The following is a 23903-nucleotide window of genomic DNA, read 5'->3' on the forward strand; positions in this document are numbered from 1 at the left end:
GCCTGGACCTGAAGGCACAAGGCGCCGTGGTGGCCTTGGCACTGAGATGCCTTGCATATTTGAAGGGAAGGTCAGGCTCTGCCCAAGGCTACTCTTGGTGGCGTCCCTTGCTCAGGGTGGGGGGAGTTGCAGGGCGAGCAGAGCAGAGGCAGGGATGACCTTTGAGGCACCAGCCATCTCTTTCTCTTCTCAGGAGCTCACGTGTGCATGGCTGAGATCAAGTTCAGGAACCTTCCCTGTTCCTGTCTCTGTCACACACCAAGCTTGGGCTAGTTGAGGGCACCTCCCACCAGGAGACCCTGTCCTGCTGGAAGGATGAGGAGGAGGATGGCATCAGAAGTAGCTGGGGCAGCCCCAGGGTCTCAGAGCTGTAATATGGTTGAGGTTGAAGGGACCTCTGGAGGTCATCTAGTCCCACCCCCCCCTGCTCAAGCAGGGTTACCGAGAGCCCCGGCTGCCTCCTCTGTGTTTTCACGGGCAGGAATGAGGCACAGCACTGGGGTGGGAGCCCTACACCTAGGGGACAGTGCACACCTGTCCTTGGGACCCCTTTGCCATGATGCTTCTCTCCCGGTGGGTGCCCACAGTGTGAGTGGGGGGTTCTCCCCAAGTGTGTGTGAGTGAGTGATGTGGTGGGTCCCATGCTGGGAACCATCGTGCCATATGGCTCCATACCTGTGTGAGATGGGTGGCTCCTGTCTGGCTGATACCAACTGTTAAATAAGAAATATATTTAAATACATATATATGTATATTAAAAGAAAATAAAATCAATCCTATTAAAGCTACAACATGCAGTGGTTGGAGGCATGGCTGGAGCACCCCGGGACCCCCCTGGGACATGCAGTGCGGAGGTGGGTGAGTTCATCCTGCTGTCTGGATAAATCCCTGGGCGCTCCAGGTCCTTTACCTGGGAGAGCCACCAGCGTCCCCAGTGTGACACATGCACACAGAGACAAAGAGCCGGGACGGGCAGGGCTCATGGGAAAGTCACTTTTAATGGTTTATTGCCAATGTTACAAAGGTTGACACACGGTCAGACAGGCGGGAACCACACCGGAGTTGTAAAAACACCAACAAGTCTAGAGTTTTAGTTTATTTCCAAAAACAAGAGAGAAAGAAAAAAAAAAAGAATCAAAGTTTGCCTTGGCCAAGCTGACTGCATGTCCCGGGGACTCCCAGGGCCTAAGCCAGTGTCCCCGCGGCCCCTGGGTGAGCTGGGCTTTGGGTTGGCAGTGAGATGGGTTGCAGGGTCCCGGGGCAGGCCCCACACCAGCCCTGGCTGGGGCAGCGCACAGTGGTCCTCCCGAATCCCCAGGGCCCCAGCTGTCCTGTGCAGCACCAGCCTTCCCCCCCTCCTCTCACTGCTTATGGCAGAGCCCCGTCCCCACCACAGCAGCGGCAGCAAGAAAGGTGGAGAACGCCCGTCTCCATCAGTGCCGGCTCCTGCCGAGCAGGTGCCCGGGTGCCCTGGCACCTCGCTGTCCCCAATCCCACTTTAAAATAAACCCTTTAAGATGCCGATAATTCCTGGAGCATTGGCGCAGGCGCCGTTCCCTGGGGTCAGCTCAGGTCCAACCCGGTACACGCTGTCCCCATCCCACTGCCCTCTGCCCCATCCCTCCCAGGGCCGTGGCAGCCTACCTGGCCAGGGTATGGCGGAGAAGACCAAAAACGAAGTTTGTGCTTTGTATACGAGACCCTGCCTACACCGAGGGGGTGGGAAGTAGGCAGCCGTGCTCGCCCCACGGCCAAGGCTCCCCAAACCCCTCAGCACCTCACCCCACAGCAAGCTACGGACGTGCACACACACACACACACGCACGTGTGGGAAGGGAGGTGCTGGGGGGACTGGGGGACAAGGGGAGGGGGAGAAGAAGGCAGCCATCTCCCCAAAACCACGTCAGCACCAAGCCAAGAAAAGTGCATTACCGGCCCAGCAGCAATGGGGAGCACAGAGATGCCAAGTGCTGCCCCACGCCTGGGTGCAGCCCCCAGGCATGACGCCAAGCACCCCCGGCACCCTGCCAGCAGCCATTTGCCCCTTAAATCTAAATGTTTTCTTTCTGTAAGCCACTCGCCTCCCCATGGCATGGCTGACCTGAGATCTTTTGATGGAGGGCCATAGCTCAGGCGGGTGCCGTGAGCTGCCGGCGATGGGGACAGGCCTCAGCCACCCAGTCCCTGCACAGTGATACGCCGCCCCACACCGACCCATTTTCCCCAGCCCCACAGCACGCCCCGCTGCTGCTGTGCTGTGGACAGCAGAACCAAGCGGGGTGCCTGTCTTGCTGGAGCAGGGTTCAGGAGGATGAGCCAAGCCCCCCCCAGTCTCCCCCCGACCCCCTCCTGCTCTCAGCACCTGCTTCAGCCTGGGGCAGCCGGTGGGCCAGGGGGTAGGACTGGTTCCCCTGCTCCCCATGGTCTTGGGGGCAAGGAAGGGGACATGGGGCTGAGCTGCTCCCGGAGCCAGGGGGTGGCATGGGAGGGGTCTGCTTCCGCTGTCCCCCTCAACAGACAGTTACAAACACATACAGAGAAAGGAAACCATAACCTTATAAAAGACACTGAACGCAAACGCCTGCGTGTTTGGGGCAGCCCCGGCCCCATCGCCACCTTGGCTCCCCCTGTGCCCCCCATGAGCGGCCGGGCAGGCTTGCACTGTGGGGCCGAGCGGCCGGTGGCAACCCCTGGGCGCCTAGGAGCCGATGATCTGGCCAGACCACGTCTCGTGCTTCGTGTGGGGCGCCAGGTTGGTGAGGACCACCTCCACAGCCTGGAACTTCTGGTTCTTGGGAGGGATGGGGCAGACCTTGTACGTCACCTCATCCCCTTCCACCGGGACGTACTCCCCCTCGATGCTGTGGGAGAGGAGAGGCGGTGGGTCTGGGGCCAAGAGCTGGACGACCGCCCTGGACCACCCAGCACCGAGGAAGGCACCCAACCCACCAGCTGCGCCTTGGGAAAGAAAACCCACCTGTGATGGGGGGTAAAGGACAGGCAGAGTCCCATCCCCACCCCATGGAGACATCCCCATCCTGGCCCGTGGTTCTCCAGCCCCCTGCTGATGGCACAGCTCCCTCAGGTTGTCCCAGCACCGCACAACCCCCCGACTTACTCAGACACGTGGACGAAAATGTCCTCTGTGCCATTCTCGGGGGTGATGAACCCGTGGCCCTGGGAGCGTGAGAACTGCTTGCAGACACCCTTGAAGATGGGGCCGGCAGAGGCACGTGCTGTCCTGTGGGAGGAAAAGGATGGAGAAACATCTCACTGGTGGCACTCACCCAGGGAGCAACATGGGGGGAGGTTTGCTACGAGAATATGGCGCTCTCTGGGAGAGTACATGGCACCCACCCGCAGCACCCCGGGCAGGTGGGTGCGGTGATGCCGGGCACCGTGATGGCCAGAGATGAGCAATGTGCTCCAGGCATAAAGGATTTTGCAGGCGGTGCTGGTGACCACCATCTCTGCTCGGCTCAGCTGGACAGTGCCAAGCCTGCTCGCTGTGTGCGGGTACTTACGCCGAGTAGGTCCTGGTCCTCTTGGTGGGGAGGGGGCTCGGCAGGTCCCGCAGCAGAAGGTTGCCCCGCTCCCAGATGCGGCTGCCCTCCCGCTGGAAGGGGAAGGTGGGCCACACGGGTGACTTGGGGGAGTGCAGGGGTGGCACCGCCGGCGGGGCGCTGGGGTCTGACGACATCGTGGGGCCGGAGGGCTCCTCCGTTTTGGGGATGGGTGGGCAGGCGGTGGGAGAAAGGGCGTCCGGATGCGCGGGTCTACTGCCTGTGACTTAGGGAGCAAAGAGGAGGTGGTTACAGAACCCTGGGGGGGCTTTTGACAGGGGGTGGTTTGCTGTCAGAGTTTGCCCCCTCTGCTCCTGGTCCCACACCTGTGCGGGCAGACAGCGTGACACTGGCCTTCGGTACTGGGCACCAACCCCCGGCACTGGGAATCGCCCCAGCAAGCCTGTCCTGGCTTGGAGCAACCAGGGATGTTCCAGGAAATCAGTCCCAAGGGAAGGAAAGAGCCCGGTTCTTTGCTTCATCTTTCATTTTCCAGGATAATCCCACAAATTGGAGATGAAGTCACTAAAAAGCATGCCCTGGGAGAACGAGCAGCTGAGCACAGGGTGCCACAGGCAGGGACCATTTTGGCAAGGATACCCATGCAGTGCCAGCACACCTGGTCCCCCAGCCTCTGAGATCTCCCCCCAGCCCAAGATTTCTGCAAAAGGGGTGAAGGAAAAAGGCTGAGACAACCGGTAGGTCAAGGTCTGAGGTCTCCCCACAGCTGGAGGCTGCCTCAGTGCTGTGGGATTTAGGACCCAAACCCAGCCCCAGCCAGTGTCTCACTGCCCGCCTGGGCACATCCCTACAGGGAAGGGACACAGGGAGGCTATTGTGGGGCAACCAGCAGCACGCACAGCCCTCGGGAACCTCAGATGAGCCACGACACAAGCACGAGCTCCTGGCGCTGCGGTCATCGGGCTCCAGTTTTTGGTTGGCATCACACAGTTTGAAAGGAGTTAAAGTCCCAAGGGGCAGAAACCCCACAACCTTCGGCTGCCAGAGGATGTGCAAGACCTGGTGATGGACCCTGATGGCCAGGGTGCCTGCCAAAGAGTAGGAGCTGGAGCAAGTGTGGGCAAGGCTGTCCTCGTCGAACCACCCCGAGCATGAAATTCAGGGAGGTTGTGCATTTTTAAGTCTCCCAGCAAGATGCTCTGGTGCGTGATCAGCACCACAGCCACTTGCTCAGAAAGCCTTTGCTCTGCCAATTTCTTCTCCCATCAATCGCCGTGTTTGATGCTGGGTGCCTCTGTCTTGGGGTGTCCCATGCCAGTGGCTGCTTGGGGCCACTGCTCTTTGGGGGTGCTGGGTGGGGGCTCACCTGACTCCATCACCCCTCGGGCTTGGGGACTTCCCCATCGCCCTGAGCTGAGGAGTCCGGCATCCCGCAGAGTTACTGTCCCCTTCCCCGCCACCCCCTCCAGCCCTTCCTGCCCCACGGGGGTGTGTGGCGTCTTTGGGACTACACCTGCACACGCCGGGAAACCCAGAGAATATTTAATTTGGTTTCTGACTCATCCACGGCACCTTGAGACACAGAGGCCCTGGGGGGATGTGTGAAAGGGGGTCACCTCCGCTCCCAAATTAGCAGGCACAAAGGACATGGGAAAAGGTTTCTAGAGCAGCTGAAGTTTCAGGGAGGGACCAGGCGACTCCTGTTCCCCTCACCCACCTCTGCTTTCTTCCCCTGCGAGGGGGTCTGCCTGTTGCTGAGCCCTGACAGCTGCCAGTCCCACTTGGGTGCCCATCCACACCTTAGCTGTTTCCTAACAACTGCCCCCTCTCAGCCCTGCAAAGCTTCACCCCAAGGTCCAGGCAGCAGAGGCCACACTACAGTCCCACCCCAAGGCAGAAGCCACCATTTTCCTCCTGCCCTCTGAGATAACTTCCAGCCACGGCTGCAAAACCCCTCCAAAACATCTCTCCCGTCTGCCCCCGAAGCTTCAGTGGCTTCACTCTGCCATGAAGCAACTGGAGCACACGCGTCTGCCTTCTGCTCTATGGGCCACCTCACACCAGGGCTGCTTGGCTCCTGGACCGCCAGGCTCAGCATCTCCTGCCTCCATGCCCAGGCTCAGAATCTCCTGCCCCCATGCCCAGGATCAGCTTCTCCTTCCCCCGTGCCTGAGGAGATCAGAGAGGCTCAGGAAGCTCCCAAGCGAGACACCCAAAAGCCAGGGTAGCCACCAAGCTGCTTCTCTGCTCCCATCCCACGTGTGCAAGCCGGAACACAGAGGGTTCCACATAAATATGAGGAAAAACTTCTTTACAGTGAGGGTGACTGAACACTGGAACAGGCTGCCCAGAGAGGTTGTGGAGTCTCCTTCTCTGGAGACATTCAAAACCCGCCTAGACGCATTCCTGTGTGACATGATCTAGGTAATCCTGCTCCAGCAGGGGAATTGGACTAGATGATCTTTTGATGTCCCTTCCAATCCCTAACATTCTGTGATTCTGTGATCTGTGCCCCCCATCCAACCACCCTGCCTGCGCTGGCAAGCAGCCTGGCCGCTCTTGGGCAGCAAAAAGTGATGTGGTCCCCAAGCGTCACTGCAGGATCTGGCACCTTCCCAGGAGGTGTCAGGGCTGGACCAGCAGGATGATTTGGGAGAAGTGGCCCTCGGTTCTCTGCCATATCATGGAGCCACCACTATGAAAATGGCTTCACCATGGCATGCCTCCTCCATGCGCGCTTTCATTGATGAGGCATTGTGGTTTCCCCACCAGATTAGGGACAATGGAGGGTATTTAACCTGAATAACGATGCTTGGAGCAAACTATTAGTATGCTGAGTGGGTTGGTTGGTGCCAGGAGAAAGACCCTCCTCTGGCCGGTCCACAAGGGGCTGGAAAAATGGAAATTTCCCAGAGGCAAAAGAAAAACAAAAGAGGAAGGGGTGTGCAAGAGAGGGAGCCTGCAGGGACACAGTGGCGTGGGTAGACAAAGTGGCAGCCAAGTGGGGGTTTGCCCCAGGTTCACCTGTGGGACCAGCCCAGGCTGGGGTGCCCTGGAAGGCTCCCTGGTTTGGGGGACGAGCAGTGGTGGGGAGCAGGAGCATGTTGGGCATCGCTGGGGCAGAGGAGGCAGACAGCCGGCTCCTGAGGCCCAGGGGCAGCAGCGGAGGGTGCCTTCCCGGGGCTGCTGTTTACCCACACGAGCTGAGCTTGCCCCACGTGGGAGAACGAGCTGGGCAAGACTGCCCACAGGCACTTTGGGGGGCTCCGGCTGGCCCATGGGGACGTGGGGGAGAGTCCTGGCACGGGGCGGCAGCTCACCGGGATGGGCATGGGGACAGGGCACACCAAGGCTGTGGGATCCCCATCCTCGGGGGTTTGAACCCCCCCAGGACACATCCCTGAGCAGCCTGCTCTAACCGAGGCATTGCACCTAACTTCTGCTTGGAGCAGGGGCTGGAGCAGAGACCCCTCATCCATCCTGTGGCCCTGCTGAGGCTGGCTCCCATGGCCAGCAGTGCTCTGCCCCTCTCCAATGCCTGGCTTGAGCACCCCAAATTTGTGGGTCAGCCTTGGGGCATGCTGGCTGAATGCCCAGCTTTGCCAGTGCCGGTGAAGCTGAGGCTGAGTTGGAGCTTTGGCACCACAGGGGGCTCCGGGGCTGTATCCTGCCTCCCATCTCATTTAAATCCCGCAGCAAACAAAGGGACTGAGGAAATTAAATTCACGGCAAAAGCGGGCTGAGAGAAGAGGGGAGATGTGAACATGCCCTCGCTGGTGTCTCCTCCCCTCCCAGCCCAGCTGGAGAGCAGGGAAAGCCTCTCCCATCCTCCTGTCCTTCTCCTTCCCTCCCTCTGCTCCACCCCACCATCCTCTCCCCAGCCCTTTCTCCACGCTGCAGCCCCAGGAGGCAACAAGGACGGGGCACCTGGGGGACAGGAGGCTTTTTCCCCCTCTCCTCCATCGCCAATGGTCATGCTAACCTCCGCTGGGGCCAAGAGCATCTTTCCCCAGCCCAGGTCTCTCCTGGCCTGGCAGACGCCACCCACAACACCGTGTCCACCCCACAGACGTATACAGTGCAGGGACGAAATCTGGGTCACTTGAGGAGGCGAGCAGAGGCTGCAGCAGCGTGGCTCTGCCACGGGGCCTGGGAAGCCTTTCCAGTGTAACCCCCCTGACACCACTGTGGGACCTCCACCTTGCTCCTCCCCATCTCCCCTCGGTGGCTTTGCTCCAAGGGTCCCCTGGGGTGACAGTCCTCCAAGCGAAGGACGTGCGTAAGCGGCACTGAGCCCAGCGCTCCCTTCAAGGATGCTCTTTGTAAAAAACACTCCCCACTCCATCTGTCTTTCCCCCATCCCCAAAGAAACCATCTCGGACTGAAACCCCTGAGCCCTCTGGTGATGGGGTTTCCTTTGGCAGCGGCAGCCAGCTTTGCTTTTATATTTTTTTGGAGGGCAGGCTTCCAAGCCGAGCTGACAGTCGGGAGCACTCGCAGGCGAACGCAGGAAACCCGGGCCAATTAAGGCAGGCAGTAGACACATCAGCTTTTATGTCAAGATCCGAGTACCCCATTCATCACCAGCGACTGAAAGGTCTGCAGTTTATCAAATAAAATCACTGTCTCTCTCCCTCTCTTTAAAGCCAACCACATTGACTTGGGTGCTGGCTGTGACCCTGTTTAACTAAACATCCTTTCAAGGTCCCCCAGAAGGGGGGAAGGAGCCTTTTGAAGAGGCACCAGCCTCTGTCTGCCACTCCCCGTTCATTAGCTGCAGCGAAGAAAAACCCCTCATGTGTCCCTCGGCCGGCGGGGGAATACATATTTAATTGGCTTAATCTCCCTCGGTGCATCGGCCCTCCCGCGCGGCGCTTCTTTGTGCTCCTTCCCATCCGCCAGGACCCCTGGGCTGCCCAGGATGGACGGATGGACGGACGGATAAGTGGCTGCTCTGCCGGCAGCTGTCACTCTCCGGCTCTGGATGCGACCCTTTGGCTGGCCCACCATCGCCTTTACGGGCTGTTTGCTTTCACGCCACCACGTCCCTTCGCAAATCCCCAGCTCAGATGCTGTCTGCCACAAGGCTCGGGTCTCCCGAGTGCCGCCGCTCCCCCCGCCCCAGCCAAGGAGCCGGGGGTTATTTTCCCTCTGCTGCCTTTTCCAGCCAGTTTCCACACATTTTCTCCACAGGGCTTCTTCCCTGCTACTCACCATCACGTTTTCTCCATCCCTCGCGCCTGCCAGTGCCCCCAGTTAAGGAGTCAGGTTTACCTCCCCGCTCCTTCCACCCCAGTAGCAAAAAAGTCTCTGTCTGTCAAAAAGGTGCCCCATCTCCGCAGCCGGCTGCTGGCAGCCATCTCCTCACCCCATGGAGCAGGAAAAGCCATGTTCTGGCTTGCCGCCATCCTTAGGGAGGCTGATGCCCCCCCAGACCCAGTCTGTCTAGACACAGGCTGAAACAGAGAAGAGATACACTCCTCCAGACGCGGGAGCATGTCCCCAGAGCTCAATGCAAAAAAAAAAATCCCATTTTTCAGCTGCTTGGCACATTCACTCGCTGAGGGACCCACCAACAACGTGGTGGCCGTCACAGACCCTGAATCAGCATCTCCTAGGGGGCTGCTGTAAAGGGCAGGAACCAGACGGGGAACCGGGATGGCTCCAGGCAGGGGTTACCACAAGCAGGGCCACCGCAGCGCTCGCCGGGCTATGCTTCTCCATCCTCCCTTCCTCACGGAGGCTCACAGCCTCGGCGTCTGGCAGGTTTTTATAAATGCTGTCTCTGTCCGATGCTAATGAAAGCCTCTCAGCCTGCCCCCCCTCCCCTTTTTTTGGTTACCAGATCATGCCATTAAGAGTTAAATACCAAGCAAAGCAATTTCCTTGACTACCCTGGATGTCAAAAACCCCTTTGCTGAAACAGGTTACTATAGGAAAAATAAACCAGGTGTTTTTTGGGGAATACACGCTGACAGCGTCCCCTCCCCAGCTAAGCCAATCACGCTCACAACTCCAGGGATCTTCGCTGAGACAGTCTCGCCTACAATACAGCCTGCTTAGCGCTAAAATATGAATGTCACCTTTATGGATTGATTATAAAAAGCTCCTTTAGTCAGTGCAGGGCTGCCCAGTTCTCGGGGAGGCCATGGGGGAGAGCAAGCAGGCTGCCAGAGGCAAAGGGGAAGCAAAGGGAGAAGCCATCATGGAGGCTTGATTTACCTTGTAAGCATATATGCATAATTATTGCTCCCAAATACCAAGTTTGTGGGGTTTGGTTGGTTTGTTAGTTTTGGGGTTTTTTTTTATTAGAATAGTGTCTGTTCAAAGACCTGGCGCAAATGTCCTCATCTGCGTCCTTCCTTCCTCCTTTGTGGATCTAACTTGCCGTCTGCAGGAATGAATAGTGCAGCCGGTCCCAAAGACCCCAATTCAACTCCCCATCATTATCAACCTGCTCTAATAAGGCAGATTTTTTTATAAATCACCTCCCCCGCCCACGGCAATCTGAGAGCTGGGTCCCAGCTGATCTCAGCCCTCCGTGGCAAAGCCCCGGCTATTTGCCCCCCAGCCAAAGCAGACGTGCAATGCCACTGCCACCACCCCCAGAGGAGTTATTGTTCCTGAGGCCGGTGGGGAATAACCAAACGGGAGGAGGGAAGTCGCGCTTCACCCTCGCACCTCTCCCGCTATCAAAAGGAAAAAGCAGCTTTGAAAGGAAAAGGCAGCACACGAAGTTTACCCTCCAGCTACAACAGCCCGGGCAAGCGGGATGGCCATTGTGCCTCCCCTGACTCACCTCCTCAGCAGCGATGGGCTCCCTGGAGCTGCGCCCTGCAAAGCATCGGTGCTCAGCAGGACTGAACGCTCCTCTGCTACCTTGTGAGGAGCAGCGGTCTCGCCTGCAGCCCGGCTCCGGGGGGCTTTCTCCGGCTGGCTGCCTGCCTGCCGGCTGCCTGCCAATGGATCTGCGGTATCTGATGTGTGTATGATGCGCGCCTCACACACACACGCACCCACACGCCTTCCCCTGACGTCAGGGCCAGGCCAGGGGGAGCGGGCAGGTGGGAGGGATCAGCTTTGGTCATTTCTGAGCCAGGCTTAAAGGAGCAAGTCTGTACTGGGGGCTGGAGAGGCCAAGGGTAGGGGCCGGGGGGCTGCATCGCTCCGGTTACGCAAAATGACGTGCATCGGTGGCCCGGCCGGACGTGATGGGGCAGCCCCATGGGCTGCAGGGACAGGGGAACAGGGGAGCGGGGGGTGATGGTGCCAGAAGGCCAGATCTGGACCAGGAGGGGTCCCCTGCAACAGGTCAAACCTGTCACCCCAAGTCCCACCAGTGCTGCTGCAGCCACTCTCCCTGCCTGCCCAAGCCTGCAGCCCCCCAGCACCCACAGGTGCCACGGTCACCCCTGGCACAGCAGGGGAGCACAGGGGACCCATGCCACAAATCCACCCCACCATCCCGCTCCCCTGCTCCGGGCTCGCAGCCGTCGCAAACCCAGGTGCTTCCTAAGGGTGTCATTTCTATCTGCACACTATGCCAACAACCCCAACACCAAAAGATCTTTCCAGTTTTTCCCTTTGCCGGTGTGACCACGCTCAGGAGAGCCACCTCTGCAGGCAGAGGCAACATCACAAATTGGCCTGAGACTTTCTCTCTTGGGGGCGCAGGGCGATGTGACGAGGACGGGAATCGTTTGCTGCTTCTGCTGGGGAATAGGGCGAGGAGTAATGGGGTTTAAACCGTGAGGAGCAAGGTTGATGCTAGACATTAGGAAATGCTTTCTAACAGAACAGACAAGTTAATTACTCCAGTAGATTGCCTGGGGAAGCACCGGAGTCTCCATCACTGGAGGTTTTTAAGAACAGGCTGGGTAGGCATCCTTTGGGGCGAATTTAGGTGATATCGGCCTCATTTTGGAGCAGAAGGGTGGAGCACACTGGCACTTTAGCACGCAGGTCCCTGGGATCCTGGAATAAAATTTGCAAGAACCCCACACAATTGTGGTGCAGTGTCAGCGCTGCAAGGAGCTGTCACAGGTGGCTTGTGACACGGCGTGGTTGTGGGTTGCTTTAGATTTCTTAAAGATGACTTTTTCCTGGAGTCATTCCAAGTAGCTGAATACAATGGTGCCAACAGGACCTGTTCCACCAAAGACCCTGGGGCTGCAGGGTGGCGTACGAGTTGTGTGGGTAGCCACAAGGCATGGCGCAGGGTCAGGAGACAGGGTCATGACTGCTCTGCCTGGCTATATCCATCCATCCAGGCAGCTGGTTGTTGATCCATGGCTGTCCCAGGGGCTTTAGCAGAGGGACTGGATCACAAAGCAGTTGTGTCTCTTCTGTCAGTCAACTATAGTGCAGAAAAAGGCTCCGTACACAGAAGAGACCAGCCCATGGCAAGACCACCAAGAAACACCGCAACCCCAAGTGCTGGTGGGTTGTGCCATTGCCCATCACACTCTGCTTGTCACTTTTCAAGCAGTTTTCTGTGACAAAACAGGAGCCCTGTTCACCCCCCTACAGATACCACAAGGCTCACCTCCCCAGTCTACCCTTCAAAACCTTGCACAAACGGGAGGAGAAACCCAGCCAGCTCTCAGTCTCCACTCCAAGTTTCTCCTGAGATGGTCCATCCTCTCCTGGGGGACAGCCCTACACATCCAGACCAGGAGGGTCCTGAGCTGCAAACAGCTGGAGGCCAGAAGAGTACTGGGGACATGTGGTATGGGCATGCCCTCTTCTTCTGCAGACATTCGTTTAACATTTGTACATTGAACATCATAAATATCTGTACTTCCTCGCCTGAGTTGTGGTACACCAGGGTTAGCCCTGTGCCCAGCTGCATGTGTTAAACAATGTAACAGGCAAGAGAGCTGGGCAGAGAGGAACCTGGTGAAATTCAACAATGGCAAGTGTAGGGTCCTGCACCTGGGGAGGAATAACCCCATGCACCAGTACAGGCTGGGAGTTGACCTGAAGGAAAGCAGCTCTGCAGAGAAGGACCTGGGTGTTCTGGTGGACAAGTTCACCATGAGCCAACAATGTGCCCTTGTGCCCAGGAAGGCCAATGGTGTCCTGGAGTGCATTAGGAAGAGTGTGGCCAGCAGGTCAAGGGAGGTTATCCTGCCCCTCTAAACGGCCCTGGTGAGGCCACATCTGGAGTACTGTGTCCAGTTCTGGGCCCCCCAGTTCAAGAAAGATAAGGAACTACTGGAGAGAGACCAGCGGAGGGCTACAAAGATGATCAGAGGACTGGAGCATCTCTCTTATGAGGAGAGGCTGAGGGAGCTGGGTCTGTTTAGTCTGGAGAAGAGAAGACTGAGAGGGGATCTTATCAATACTTACAAATACCTTAGGGGTGGGTGTCAAGAGGATGGGGCCAGTCTCTTCTCAGTGGTGTCCAGTGACAGGACAAGGGGCAATGGGCACAAGCTGAAACATGGGAAGTTCCATCTGAATATGAGGAAAAGCTTCTTTACTTTGAGGGTGGCAGAGCACTGGAACAGGCTGCCCAGGGAGGTTGTGGAGTCTCCTTCTCTGGAGGTATTCAAAACCCGCCTGGACACAACCCTGTGCAATGTGCTCTCAGGGAACCTGCTTTGGCAGGGGGTTGGACTAGATGATCTCCAGAGGCCCCTTCCAACCCCAGCCATTCTGTGATTCTGTGATAAACTGAACACAGGAGACGAGCATCAAACCTGACTCTTTTGCGTAGTCACTAAAGGCTCTTGACGGAAAAGGCACGGGGAACTCGAAGTACATTTGAAGGTGCCTCTGGGCATGCGCTGCAGCAGAGAAGGCAGGAAGTCTAAAGCATGCAAAAATGATAAAAGGAGAAGAGGAGAAGCTTTGATCAGAGAGTGGGAGTGGGGGTGCCAGAGATGCCTGCAGAGATGGAAGCAAAGGCAGGAGCATGGAGGACTTTGTATGTGAAAAGATACATAATTCCTTTGGAGTCAATCAAAGGAGGGCCAAAGCAGTCTAGATGCAAATTACCCCTCGCCTCCTCCACTGTCTCTCAGCCAGTTTTCCCCAAAAGCCATGAGGATGTGAGGGTAGAGGAGATCTTAAACAAAATAATTTAAGGGTTTCTTTCTTTTTCCTCCCAGTTTCTGAGCTTTCAGGTAACTTCAAATAGTATTTTCCAGTTTTCCTGTACAATTGTGAGAATGAGAAATGCCTGGGATTTTCTCTGAGTGACAGAATGACTCTTGTGCAATCCCTGGATTCCAGCAGCTGAAGCTTCAAAAAAAACAGGAACCGAGAACCATGCTCCCAAATGTTGGAAAAGCCCCAATACTGCTGAGAGAGAGACTCTAGGGACTTTATGGTTATGTATGAAGAGGTATGTACAGGCGCTGCGGATTTGTGGATATTCATTGTGTCAGTAGTACTGGGACAAAAAGAGAGCACTCAGCAAAATGAGGCTGTTCACACAGTCTCCAACGCCAAGGTACCTTAGCTGCAGCGTTAAACACAGTGTAACTCTGAGCGCTATCAATAGCTGAGTTGTGACAACACCCATGTTTTCCAGGGCAAAGTTTGGCTTTGGTTTATATTTTTATGTTGGAGACGGTGCTTATGAAATACGGAATTCCTGCAGGGAGAAAACCTAGGTGATAACACAGCAACATCCGTCACGTACACAAAGGCCCAGGCACACACCAGTTTGGGATCTGGGGGGTAACCCGCAGTAGCTGAGACTGGAAATCATTTCCCACAGCCTGTGATGTTACTGGTGGAGGAAGAGAAATTGCCAGTTGGACTCGGCTCTGGCAGTGTTTGTAGCGTGGTATCTTAAGGCAATGAAGCTCATCTGACTGCGTGACCACCAGCTTGCGCTCCACACATTTCAACTCAGTTTCCCCAGAGTAGCATCAAAGTACCTGCAAGTTTCACCAAAATACGTAGCTGCGTAGAGAAGAGTGATCCTGTCGTCCTTACTGAGGAACAGCCTGCAGTGTTCAGCCCTTGTTGGTGATCACAGAGCTGATACAGGAGAGAGTCTGCATGTCCGCACCCTAGAAGAGCTTGCGTGGTGCCTGCACTTTATGAGACACCAAAGACCCAACTGTTAAGACACAAGACAGTAGGAAGTGAGGCCTTGCAGACCCGCTGCTCAGACAGCTGTTTTTTGGGTGCTGTGGATCAGGCTGAAGGGAGATTCATCCACTTCATACTGGGCACCCAACAGCCCCTGATGGGTCATGGCTATGGGAAGCGTGAAAAATGTTAGCTCAAGGATGGGCTAGGAATGGAAGTGTGATATGACTCTGTCCACATCCACTTCTCCCCAGGTGTTCAGCCTACTGTTCCCCTGAACCCCTGCCCCTATTTAACCTTACCATCCTTATATAAAAAAGCATCCAGAGCAATCACCTTGCCAATATCAACAGTGTCTAACTTCTACCTCCTCGTGTGATACCAAGGCTACTTCTTCCCCTGCCATCAGAAGAGGGACAGGGTCAGGAACTATTCTCTGTTCTGAAAAAGTAACTACAGATACCTGCAAAACCTGCACTCCAGCTAAAGGTCAAACCTCGTGCTGCCAGACCTGTGTGAGGCCAGGACAGAACAGCAAGGGATGCGGCATGTGTGCCAGTAAAACTGTGCCGTGCTGAGATTAGCATAGCCACGATTGTAGCGCAGGAGAAAGGAGCCTTTGTAATGCTCCCTGAAGTAGGACGAGAAGAGCAAGAAGTGCTGGGGATTTGGGTTAAGGTGTTCTGATAGAGCAGTGTCTGCTGTGTTGGCAGCAGAGCTCCTTGCTGAGGCGATAGATGCTGCTCCAAGAAAAACAATGTTTTCCTCAGGTGATGGGGAAAACTTGTTCCTGGGCCCCCACAGTTAATACAAACACACCAAACGTGCAGACCAGCCATGTTTATTAAAAAAAAAACAAACCACACATCCCAACAGACCCTGGTGAAACCGGAGTAATTGCAAAAAGATCAGAAACTCCTCGGCCAAGACAGGTACCTCGTTAATGAGGCCTAGCCACGGTATTTGCAACCTCATTTTCTCTTTCTCGCTCCAAGACAGCTCAATGTTTAATGATTTCTTATCTAAAACACTCATTATTGTCCCAGTATGTGCTGCTGGGAGGTGTGGGGGATGACATACTTGGTATTTGCATCAAAGCTTTTATGCTGACAGTGCAGTTTTGACTGTCAGCCAGAGATACTTGGTTTTCCTGGAGAATCTTTTTTTAAACACACTTCAAATAACCTCCTTCCATTTTTCCCAACAAATTTCAGACATTAGCACACCCCGCTGTTTTCCACTGTCCCTCATGCTGCTTACCTCTCTGCACAATGCACCAAGGCCTGCAAAACCATACTATAGGCATTTGGGTTTTTTTTGTAATTAACACTCAGAATAAATTATTCTAGCCCTACATGATGCCAATTTGTACCTGGTAATAACCTTGACCTAAGTATTCTGCAGTCACCGCTGTGAAGAATACCGTCCAGGTGCAAGGGGGCTATAAAGCCACCCGGTTTTGCTGTATAAGTAGGCAAATAGATGAAGTGTTGGCTTTTGGAGAGACGTAAACTTTGATCCCTGCTGCCCTGTCGGGACTGAAGCTTACAAAAACGGTAAATGAACGGACAGTAACTGCAATTATGGATTGTTTCAGGTGAATCAATAGCGGCGACACGGGAATACACCGGCCAGGGAAGGGGCAGGTACTCACGGAGCTACCCTGCGTCGGGCGCCCGATTGCTGAGGGCCTTTCCACGTTTATATTGAACAAAACCACCCCCCTCACGGCGGCCACCAAAACGGCCGCGGCCCAGGCCCAGGCCCATGCCCGGCCCCGCACCGGTAACGGCAGGTAACGGGCCACAGCCCCGCCCCGCCCTAAGGAAGGACAAAATGGCCGCCGGGGGGCGGGGCAGGGCGAGGCGGGGCTCCGCCCACACGCTCCACCCCGCATCAATCAGGGCGCGGGCCCGCCCGCTGAGGGCCATTGGCTGAAGTACCGGAAGTGCCGTGAGGCTGGCAGCGCGCGGAGGGGCTCTGTGAGTGGCAGGTGGGTGAGGGGGCGGTGGCAGCTCCGCCGGGCCGGGCGGGCCCACTCGCTCCTGTCTTGCCTGGGCCCCGGCTCTCGGCCCCCCCGGCCCCCCCGCTCCTGGTCTGCCCGGCCCCCGACTCCTGGCCTGCCCGCCGGGCTTCTCCGAGCGCCCGGCTGCCGGGCGGTGTGGCTGTTGGTGCGCTCCCCCGCTCTCTACAACGGCGGCTGCCTGGCCGCCCACCCCCAGCGGCGGTTGCGTGGCCGCCTTCAGGCCCCTCTCCTTGCCCCCCCCTCAACGGCCATTTCGCAGCCGCCTTCAAACCCTCCCCCCCGCCCCCGGCCTTTTGGGGTGGCCACGGTGCTGCCCCACTAAGCTCAGCGCGAGACCTTGCGGTGGTTTCCCAGGCCCACCCCGCATCAGGTGTTGGGGATCTTAGTTGCCCCTGCAGTGCTCTAGTTCCTGAGGCTGTTGATGTCTTCTTTCCTCAGAGGTGCTCTCCGCCACCATGTTTGTCCTGGTAGAGATGACTGACACAGTAAGAATTCCTCCGTGGCAGTTTGAGAGGAAACTGAATGAATCCATTGCTGAAGAGCTAAACAAGAAATTGGCCAATAAGGTAAAGTGTGGGTCATGTATAGGTTGATGCAGGCATCATAACATCCCTGAGTGTTTCTTCTTTTTGTTTGTTTTTAATGAGATGTGTGGGTGAGGTATCAGAATAGTTTAGATGCGAAGGCCATCCCCAGAGACTGAAATGTCAGAGACTTTAAACAAAGAGACAGCCATGTATCATCTCAAAGGAGACTTTTTTCCTAATGGCTAATGCTGTAATGGGAAGATACAGAGACACCAAACGGGGCAGAGAAGCGAGAGTAGCTGCTGGTTGATGTGCATAGCAGTCCCAAACAGTCTGAAAACCAGATGCAAGCTACTGCATCCAGTGGGGGAATTTTAAAAAAGACCATGTAAACAAATGTAGAACAGTAATACTGGATGAGAAATGAAGGTGTTAATAGCTGACTTGGTCTGTGCTTAGTACTTGACATACAGTGTGGCAGTAAGAAGTTGATCTTTGATGCAGGGTATAACAAAGTGTTATGGCATAGGCCAGGCAGTCACAGCGTCCCTGTGCAGCCCCTGGGACTGTGATTAGCATATGGCTTTCAGCCGTGAGGCAAATGCAAAATTCAAAAGCTTGTGAACAGAGCTCAAAAGAGCAACCTGAAGTGATCGAGGGTTGTGAGCAGCAGTTTATACAGACAGGTTATGAAAAGCAAAACTCTTCCTTCATCCACTGATGACTAGTAGGTGCCTCAAATTTTGTAGGCTGTGAAGCCATCTCTGAAGTTAGCAGAGAAACCAAGAGTTCTCCTCATCTCTCCCCAGAGCTAATATCGTTTAAGACAAAGGCAAGCGTAGAGGCTTCTGAGAGTCTAACTCTAGTGTACCTTTAGCCTTTGGACAAGCAGTGGGGCTGGTGTATGATGTCTGTGGGCAACTGTTTACCATCTTGGCAGGTCAAGTTCTCTCACCACTGACAATTACCCCAAGGGTTTCTGTTTGTAGCAGGTGCTCTTTGCAGTGTCTGAAAACACATCCATAACAACTGATTAAGTTTGGGGTTCCCCTACAATGCAGTGTGGTTAGGGCTGGGGCTGTTGAAGGAGGGTACCAAACCAGCCTCCCTCCCATCTTGCCACCCTTCTGTTACCTTCTTTTGAAAAGATGTGCGCAGTGTATAAATGTGATGGTTTTCTTGATTTAACCTGGTGGGTTGATTAATTTAGTGCTTTTTAATTATTTTTTTTTTTGTTTGAGCAGGTTGTGTACAATGTCGGCCTCTGCATCTGTCTGTATGATATCACGAAGCTGGAAGATTCATACATATTCCCTGGCGATGGTGCATCACATACCAAAGGTACGTTCTTGTCCTCGGGTGTATGGTTTTGCAGAACGTTAGTGATCTGGAAATGTAAACTGAGTTCAGTTTTCAGGGAAAGCAAGTTTAAAGGAACGTATTGAAGTTTGTAGCCTTAGCTCTACTCCTGTTAAGAGGGCAAGAGGAACGTGGCAAAAATCTTTTCCTCTGCATTTTTTGAGTACAAATACCACTGTAAATAGCCAGTCCTGTTTGCCTTCTCCAGCAGTCTGTCTCTGTTGTACAATTAGAGCCATAAGTGTGGCATAAGGAAGGAGTTAATTTAATTTAAAATGATTGGAAATATGCACATAGAAAATAAGTTGTATTAATTGTTCTGCATTTGTCTAGTATTTCTTCTTTTTGAAGCTTATTTTCCCTAGCTAGAATGTTGAAACATGTTTCTAAATATAACATTCGCACAGCATTTGATGCTGTTTTGCTAGCTGGAAGTTTTGCTACATTTTTGTTTGAGACTTAGACAGATCTGGTTCAGCATACATTTCTAGTGACTTTTTTTTTTTTTTAATAAGAAATGACTCATTTCTTCAACTTCTGTCAAATCTATCTGAGTAAAAACTGGAAGTAAACACCTAAAAGCAAATATCTCATTTTTTTTTAAGGTAAAATGAGTTTCTTTAAATAAGCTGGAAAGAGGTGCATTTTTCTAGCTTCAGTTTTCACTGTGGAAGTGTAGCTTGAGCATGTGAAACATTTCCAGTTAGAAGGGAACTGGACTGACTGTATGTGACTCCCCTTGTCTAAATTTTAACTCCAATAGATCTCGCTCCCTGCAAATAAAAGCTTCTTTAATACTGAAGGAGGATGGCAGGCTTTCCTGCTTGCTTTAATCTCCACTCAGCCTCTTAATTTTGAATTACTCTTTGAACTGAAACGAGAATATATTCTTTCTGAGCTGGGAAAAAAGTCTTCTGCTTTCAGAATCTGGGGTAGCACTTTAATAAATCCTGCTGTGTCTGGTAATAACTCTTTCTCTAATGAACTGCCTAATTTTATGTAAAAGAGGAGCACGGAGTATGGACACCTGAAATGATGTTAAATTGCTCATAAGCATTGTTTGGCTAAGATTGTCTTAATAGAACATTCATATAATTATAAATGCAAAACGCTTAGTTTGAAACATCATTTTGTTTAACCTGGATGAAAAAAGCAGTTATGCTAGAGAATCTTATTTACTCTGATAATATTTTATATCAAATATTTCATTTAAAGAAAATACAGCATTGCTGACAAAGTTAGAAGAGGCAGAAATATTATGAGAAAGTATAATTTCAACTGATATTCTTGGCCTTGAAGCATTATGCAGGAATGCTCACGTCATAACTAAAGCAGAGGTTCTGCTCCATGTTCTTCATTTATAGCTTTATTCTGTGAATTTAAACTCTTGCGAGCTTGAAGAGCAGAGAACAGAAGGCTGCTGATCAACTGCTGTCATAATTCATACAAAACAGTTAGTTAGGAATCAGAACTCTTGTTCCCATTTCTCTATCTAATCAATGCCTGTAAGGAAATTGTAAAAGAAACTGGGTAAGCTTTTTAGAGGGCATATAGGAGGTGGGATTTTGTTTTAATGGCTGCCACTCTGTGGAAGGAGTATCATTCACTAACATGAACATAACATTAATGATCTGTTTTCTTTTAAGTGCATTTCCGCTACGTGGTCTTCCATCCCTTCCTGGATGAGATTCTGATCGGACAGATTAAAAGCTGCAGTCAGGATGGCGTTCACGGTAAACCACAGCTTCTAACATTAGGGACACGTGAGCTGACGAGCTCTTGGGTCTGTTGGGATACTGCGATTTCAGGCTGTATGGTGCAGTCCGTAGGCTGGTTACAGACTGTCGCTGGCCTCTAGCGCTGCTCTGGTCTGAGGGTGGTTGGTAGTTGGAGGCTGGCAGCTTCCCCTGCCCTTGATGGTTTTGTCTGCACTCCCCTTTTCTTTTGTCATTCATGTGCGTGCGCAAGAAGAACAGGCAAGCCCATCTGGAGCAGAGACTGGATTAATTTTCTTGCTTTAGTTAACAGAACTTGTTTTTTTTAAAGTGGTAGTGTCAGCTCGTGTTGATCTGATGTATCTCCCCTATAGTTCTGTGCAAATTCACGATCGTTTCTTGTACCTGAAAACGTGGCAGGGAAACGTCTTTGTGAGCACAAAGTGCTGTCAGATTCATGGAATACAAAATCAATGAGTTGCTTTCCTTTCTTGTAGGAGTCTTCCATGCAAGCGAGCTGCTCAGTTGTTAGGCTGGGACAATAAGATTATCTTGGCTGCATTTGTTGCTAAATTTGGGTGTGTCCACTCTCTGATAAAATTCCACATCATGCAGTCTCAAGGGGGAGGTGGAGATTGTTCAAACTTTATATTGGTCTTTATTTAACATGTTACATCTGTGATTTCTAAGCTCTTTTCTGTCACAGACCTCTATAGCATCTGAGTCATTTCTTGGAACGCTTTCCTTTCCAATCCTGCTCCAAACAGCCCTTTCCTTTCCCAGCGGGCATGAAGACTGTGCCCTCTGTTGCTCTATGTACTTTCAGTTGGGTGGCTGCTTTGCTGCCAACTGAAATTGAGCATTTTGGCTCAAAGAATAACTCCTGCATGATCTCAAATGTCCTTCCTGAAAGAGGAAGGAGAATGAGTCTAGAAATGCATTTTAGGAATCACTGTGGTACATCATTTGCAAAGAAGCTTTTCAGTCTTAATCAAATTCTTTTCTCCACAGTTTCTATTGGATTCTTTGATGATATTGTCATCCCACCAGAATCCCTGCAGCAGCCAGCTAAGTTGTATCCTTTGGTCACCTTTGATAACTTTACTACTTCATTTCAAAAGATTGTGCAGTGCTGGCCCAACAGGCATTCACTACTGCCACATTGAAGGTGCTCAGTGGCAGAAGCTAAGCCGTTGTGTCAGGCAAGTCCCGCAGACTGTTATCACAGCTAGACAGGCCTCACGCTTATTAGGTTTTGCAGGATCAGTGTGCCTGCTGTTAGAAATGAATGGCAGTGTCCCCCGAATGACCGCATTGTAATCCCTGCCTCTAGTCTTGGCTGCTGCTGAAGACAGAATGCCGGTTTTACCACATCGTGTAATGTCTAGATATGTGGTGTGTCTAACGTTCTTATTTGTGGTAGGTGAGGTCTTCTTGGGTTTGAGGGGTTTTGTTTGGTTCAGGTTTTTTTGGTGGGTTTTTTGGGGTGAAGGTAACCCCAGCTCTGCCCAGCAGCATGCACATTGAAGCAAGAAAATCGGAAACAAGAAAGGGGTCCTGGGCTGTGCAGATGATGACCTGGGACAGTGCATTGTGGTTTGAGAAATAATTGTGAAAAGGCTTTGAATTGAGCCTGTTCCCAAAACTGTCAGAAAGTGATCTGTCAGGCAGAGTACGGATTGTTTCCATCCTTAACTCTTGGCGTGGCCAGTGATGAAGCAGAGCAGGTGTGGGTGTGGGAATATGAGACAGAAGAAGGGGCCCATGATCTTTACATGGACATTGGGGAGGAGATCCGCTTCCGAGTCGTGGATGAAACGTTTGTCGATACATCACCAACAGGTCCGAGCTCTGCAGAGGCTTCCACTTCAAATGCCACAGAAGAAGTTCAGAAGAAAGAGGCACCCTACACTCTTGTGGTAACTCCGTGCACAATTCATAGAGCCTTGTGAACGTTGTGGTTTATTCGATGTCTAAAATAGCATCCCTTTCCCAAGGAACTGATTGCTTTAAGCTGACTGTGAAGCAAAAGAGAGTCACAAAATGAAAGCAGTGGAAAAGGGGAGAAACGAGATTGTTCTTGTGGTCGCGCTGTGTTTGCTGTGTGTTTTCATTGGAACACTTTGTGGTGGTTGGTGGAGCTGCCCCTGGGAGGCTGATTTAAAACAGACTGTGGATGCAGGATCTGCAGGTAGGAGTGAGCATACAGGGAGCAGAGAGCTGGGAGAACCACGTCAAGGTTTACACAGCAGCTAAATGGTCTTTCCTGTGCAGTGTTTTGGCATAAGACCCACCTGAGTACAGTGCAAGAGACAGATGGATCTAAACCAGTGAAAGCTGTCTTTCCTCACAGCTGGAGTACATTGGGACAGTCAGGAGGGGGAATGGGCAAGTGCTTGATTTTCAAGTGTTAAACATTTGGTGTAGTGTTGGCAAGGTTTAAAGGAGTCTGGGCAAGTGCTGGACACGCTCTGATAGGAACAGAGGTGAATACCTCATCCATAACTCAGGGGGGGAGATATTATATATTTTTATGCGTTTACTCCTGTGTTCTCTATGCAATTTACAATTGCACACTCTCCTCTCTGCGAACAGGGATCAATCAGTGAGCCAGGCCTGGGCCTCCTGTCGTGGTGGACAAACAGTTAGCTGCAATCAGAGCCTGCTCCGCAGAAAGTCTTTCTGGTGGATGTTTGAGGGATTACGGGATCCTGCTGGTGCTCATTGCTCCTCTGAAGCTGACTGAGAAATTAGACCTGCCATTCTCTGCTTCCCCTTCAGCTCCCAACCTGCCACACTGAGACAGTTGCTTTCAAGAAATGTCTTCGCTGATCTGGAGAAGTGAATTTACAGGCACAAAAAGCCTTGAGCGCAGCAGCAACAAACTCAGCTGGAGCTTTGGTCTCCTGCCCTGGAGGGAAAACCAGGGAGGTCTTTACTTGCCTGAATTAAGAAGGGAGTTAACTTCAGTGAGTGAAAGCAGGAGAGAGTGCCTGTCAAGACGGATCACTCCCTTGGGCTGAGCGCTTGATCTCAGAGGGGTAGAAAACTGCCGTTCTTTTGACAGGAAACAGAAGAAACAGCAAAAGACTAGAGTTAATAGAGGTGCAGTGCTCTGGAGACCTGGAAAATGCTGCTGCTAGGAGGGCAGGGGACCTCCCGTTCTGCTAAGAATGGGAACTTAACCCATGGATGAAGTCAGCCAAAGAGGACTGGATTGACAGTGGTTTACCCAAAAGTAGGTTAGGCTCTGTGAAGATGACCACTGCGGAAGACTACAGGCTGCTTATTGTGCTGAATGGAAATACTTGGTTGGGTGGGCTGTATTTGTGTAGAATGAGCTCAAGTTTGCAGGAGTTTGACTGAAAATACATAATTATGAACTGAAGCAGACCAAGGCTGCTTTGAGCAAGTTAAAAGACTTCTTTGTGGGGGGTGTGTTAATACCAGAAATGGAATAAATAGTAAAAACCACACAGCCTGGCTTCCTGTACAATTTGTGGGGAAACTATTAGCTTCCTGCCTAGCAGGAAGAAAATAGTTGCCTCCTGCAGTTTAGCTACTTGGATTTCAAGGCAGACAGGGTTGAGACCAACACTTCGCTCTGCTCTAACAGCCAATAGCAAACAATTGCCATCACCCTCCCTGACAGCAGTGAAAAGAAAGGGGGGAACAAAACAGCGAGTAAAATCTATGCAGGGCC

At 52.8% G+C, this 23903-nt stretch overlaps 2 protein-coding genes across 3 annotated transcripts; one reads left to right on the top strand and one right to left on the bottom strand.

Annotated features, from left to right (window-relative positions):
• Positions 1–2698: 2698 nt before the first annotated feature.
• Positions 2699–9765, bottom strand: CSDC2 (cold shock domain containing C2). The gene is given in 6 exon segments (XM_068402149.1): positions 2699–2861; positions 3119–3241; positions 3525–3776; positions 6723–6727; positions 9608–9649; positions 9652–9765. Coding segments are annotated over 6 exon segments (699 nt in total).
• Positions 9766–16513: 6748 nt separating this feature from the next.
• POLR3H (RNA polymerase III subunit H) lies at positions 16514–23674 on the top strand. Of its 2 annotated transcripts, none has more exons than XM_068401278.1 (7): positions 16514–16566; positions 17038–17165; positions 18371–18467; positions 20132–20218; positions 21212–21275; positions 21912–22119; positions 22796–23674. In XM_068401278.1, exons 2-7 carry the CDS (start codon positions 17055–17057, stop codon positions 22847–22849), a joined length of 621 nt encoding a protein of 206 aa, XP_068257379.1. In that variant the 5' UTR covers positions 16514–16566; positions 17038–17054; the 3' UTR covers positions 22850–23674. The 2 variants fall into 2 exon arrangements, with proteins under 2 accessions (XP_068257379.1, XP_068257378.1); XM_068401277.1 differs by lacking the exon at positions 16514–16566 and adding an exon at positions 16590–16744.
• Positions 23675–23903: the final 229 nt, after the last annotated feature.

Source organism: Nyctibius grandis, chromosome 5 (assembly GCF_013368605.1).
Source record: "Nyctibius grandis isolate bNycGra1 chromosome 5, bNycGra1.pri, whole genome shotgun sequence".
Classification (NCBI taxonomy): Eukaryota; Metazoa; Chordata; class Aves; order Nyctibiiformes; family Nyctibiidae; genus Nyctibius; species Nyctibius grandis.

Excerpts from the sequence above, each read along its gene's own strand:
- POLR3H (XM_068401278.1), top strand. The coding sequence starts at position 17,055 with ATGTTTGTCCTGGTAGAGATGACTGACACAGTAAGAATTCCTCCGTGG. Across the intron at positions 17,166-18,370 it reads ACAAGAAATTGGCCAATAAG|GTTGTGTACAATGTCGGCCT; the intron begins GTAAAGTGTGGG and ends TTGTTTGAGCAG. Across the intron at positions 18,468-20,131 it reads TGGTGCATCACATACCAAAG|TGCATTTCCGCTACGTGGTC; the intron begins GTACGTTCTTGT and ends TTTTCTTTTAAG.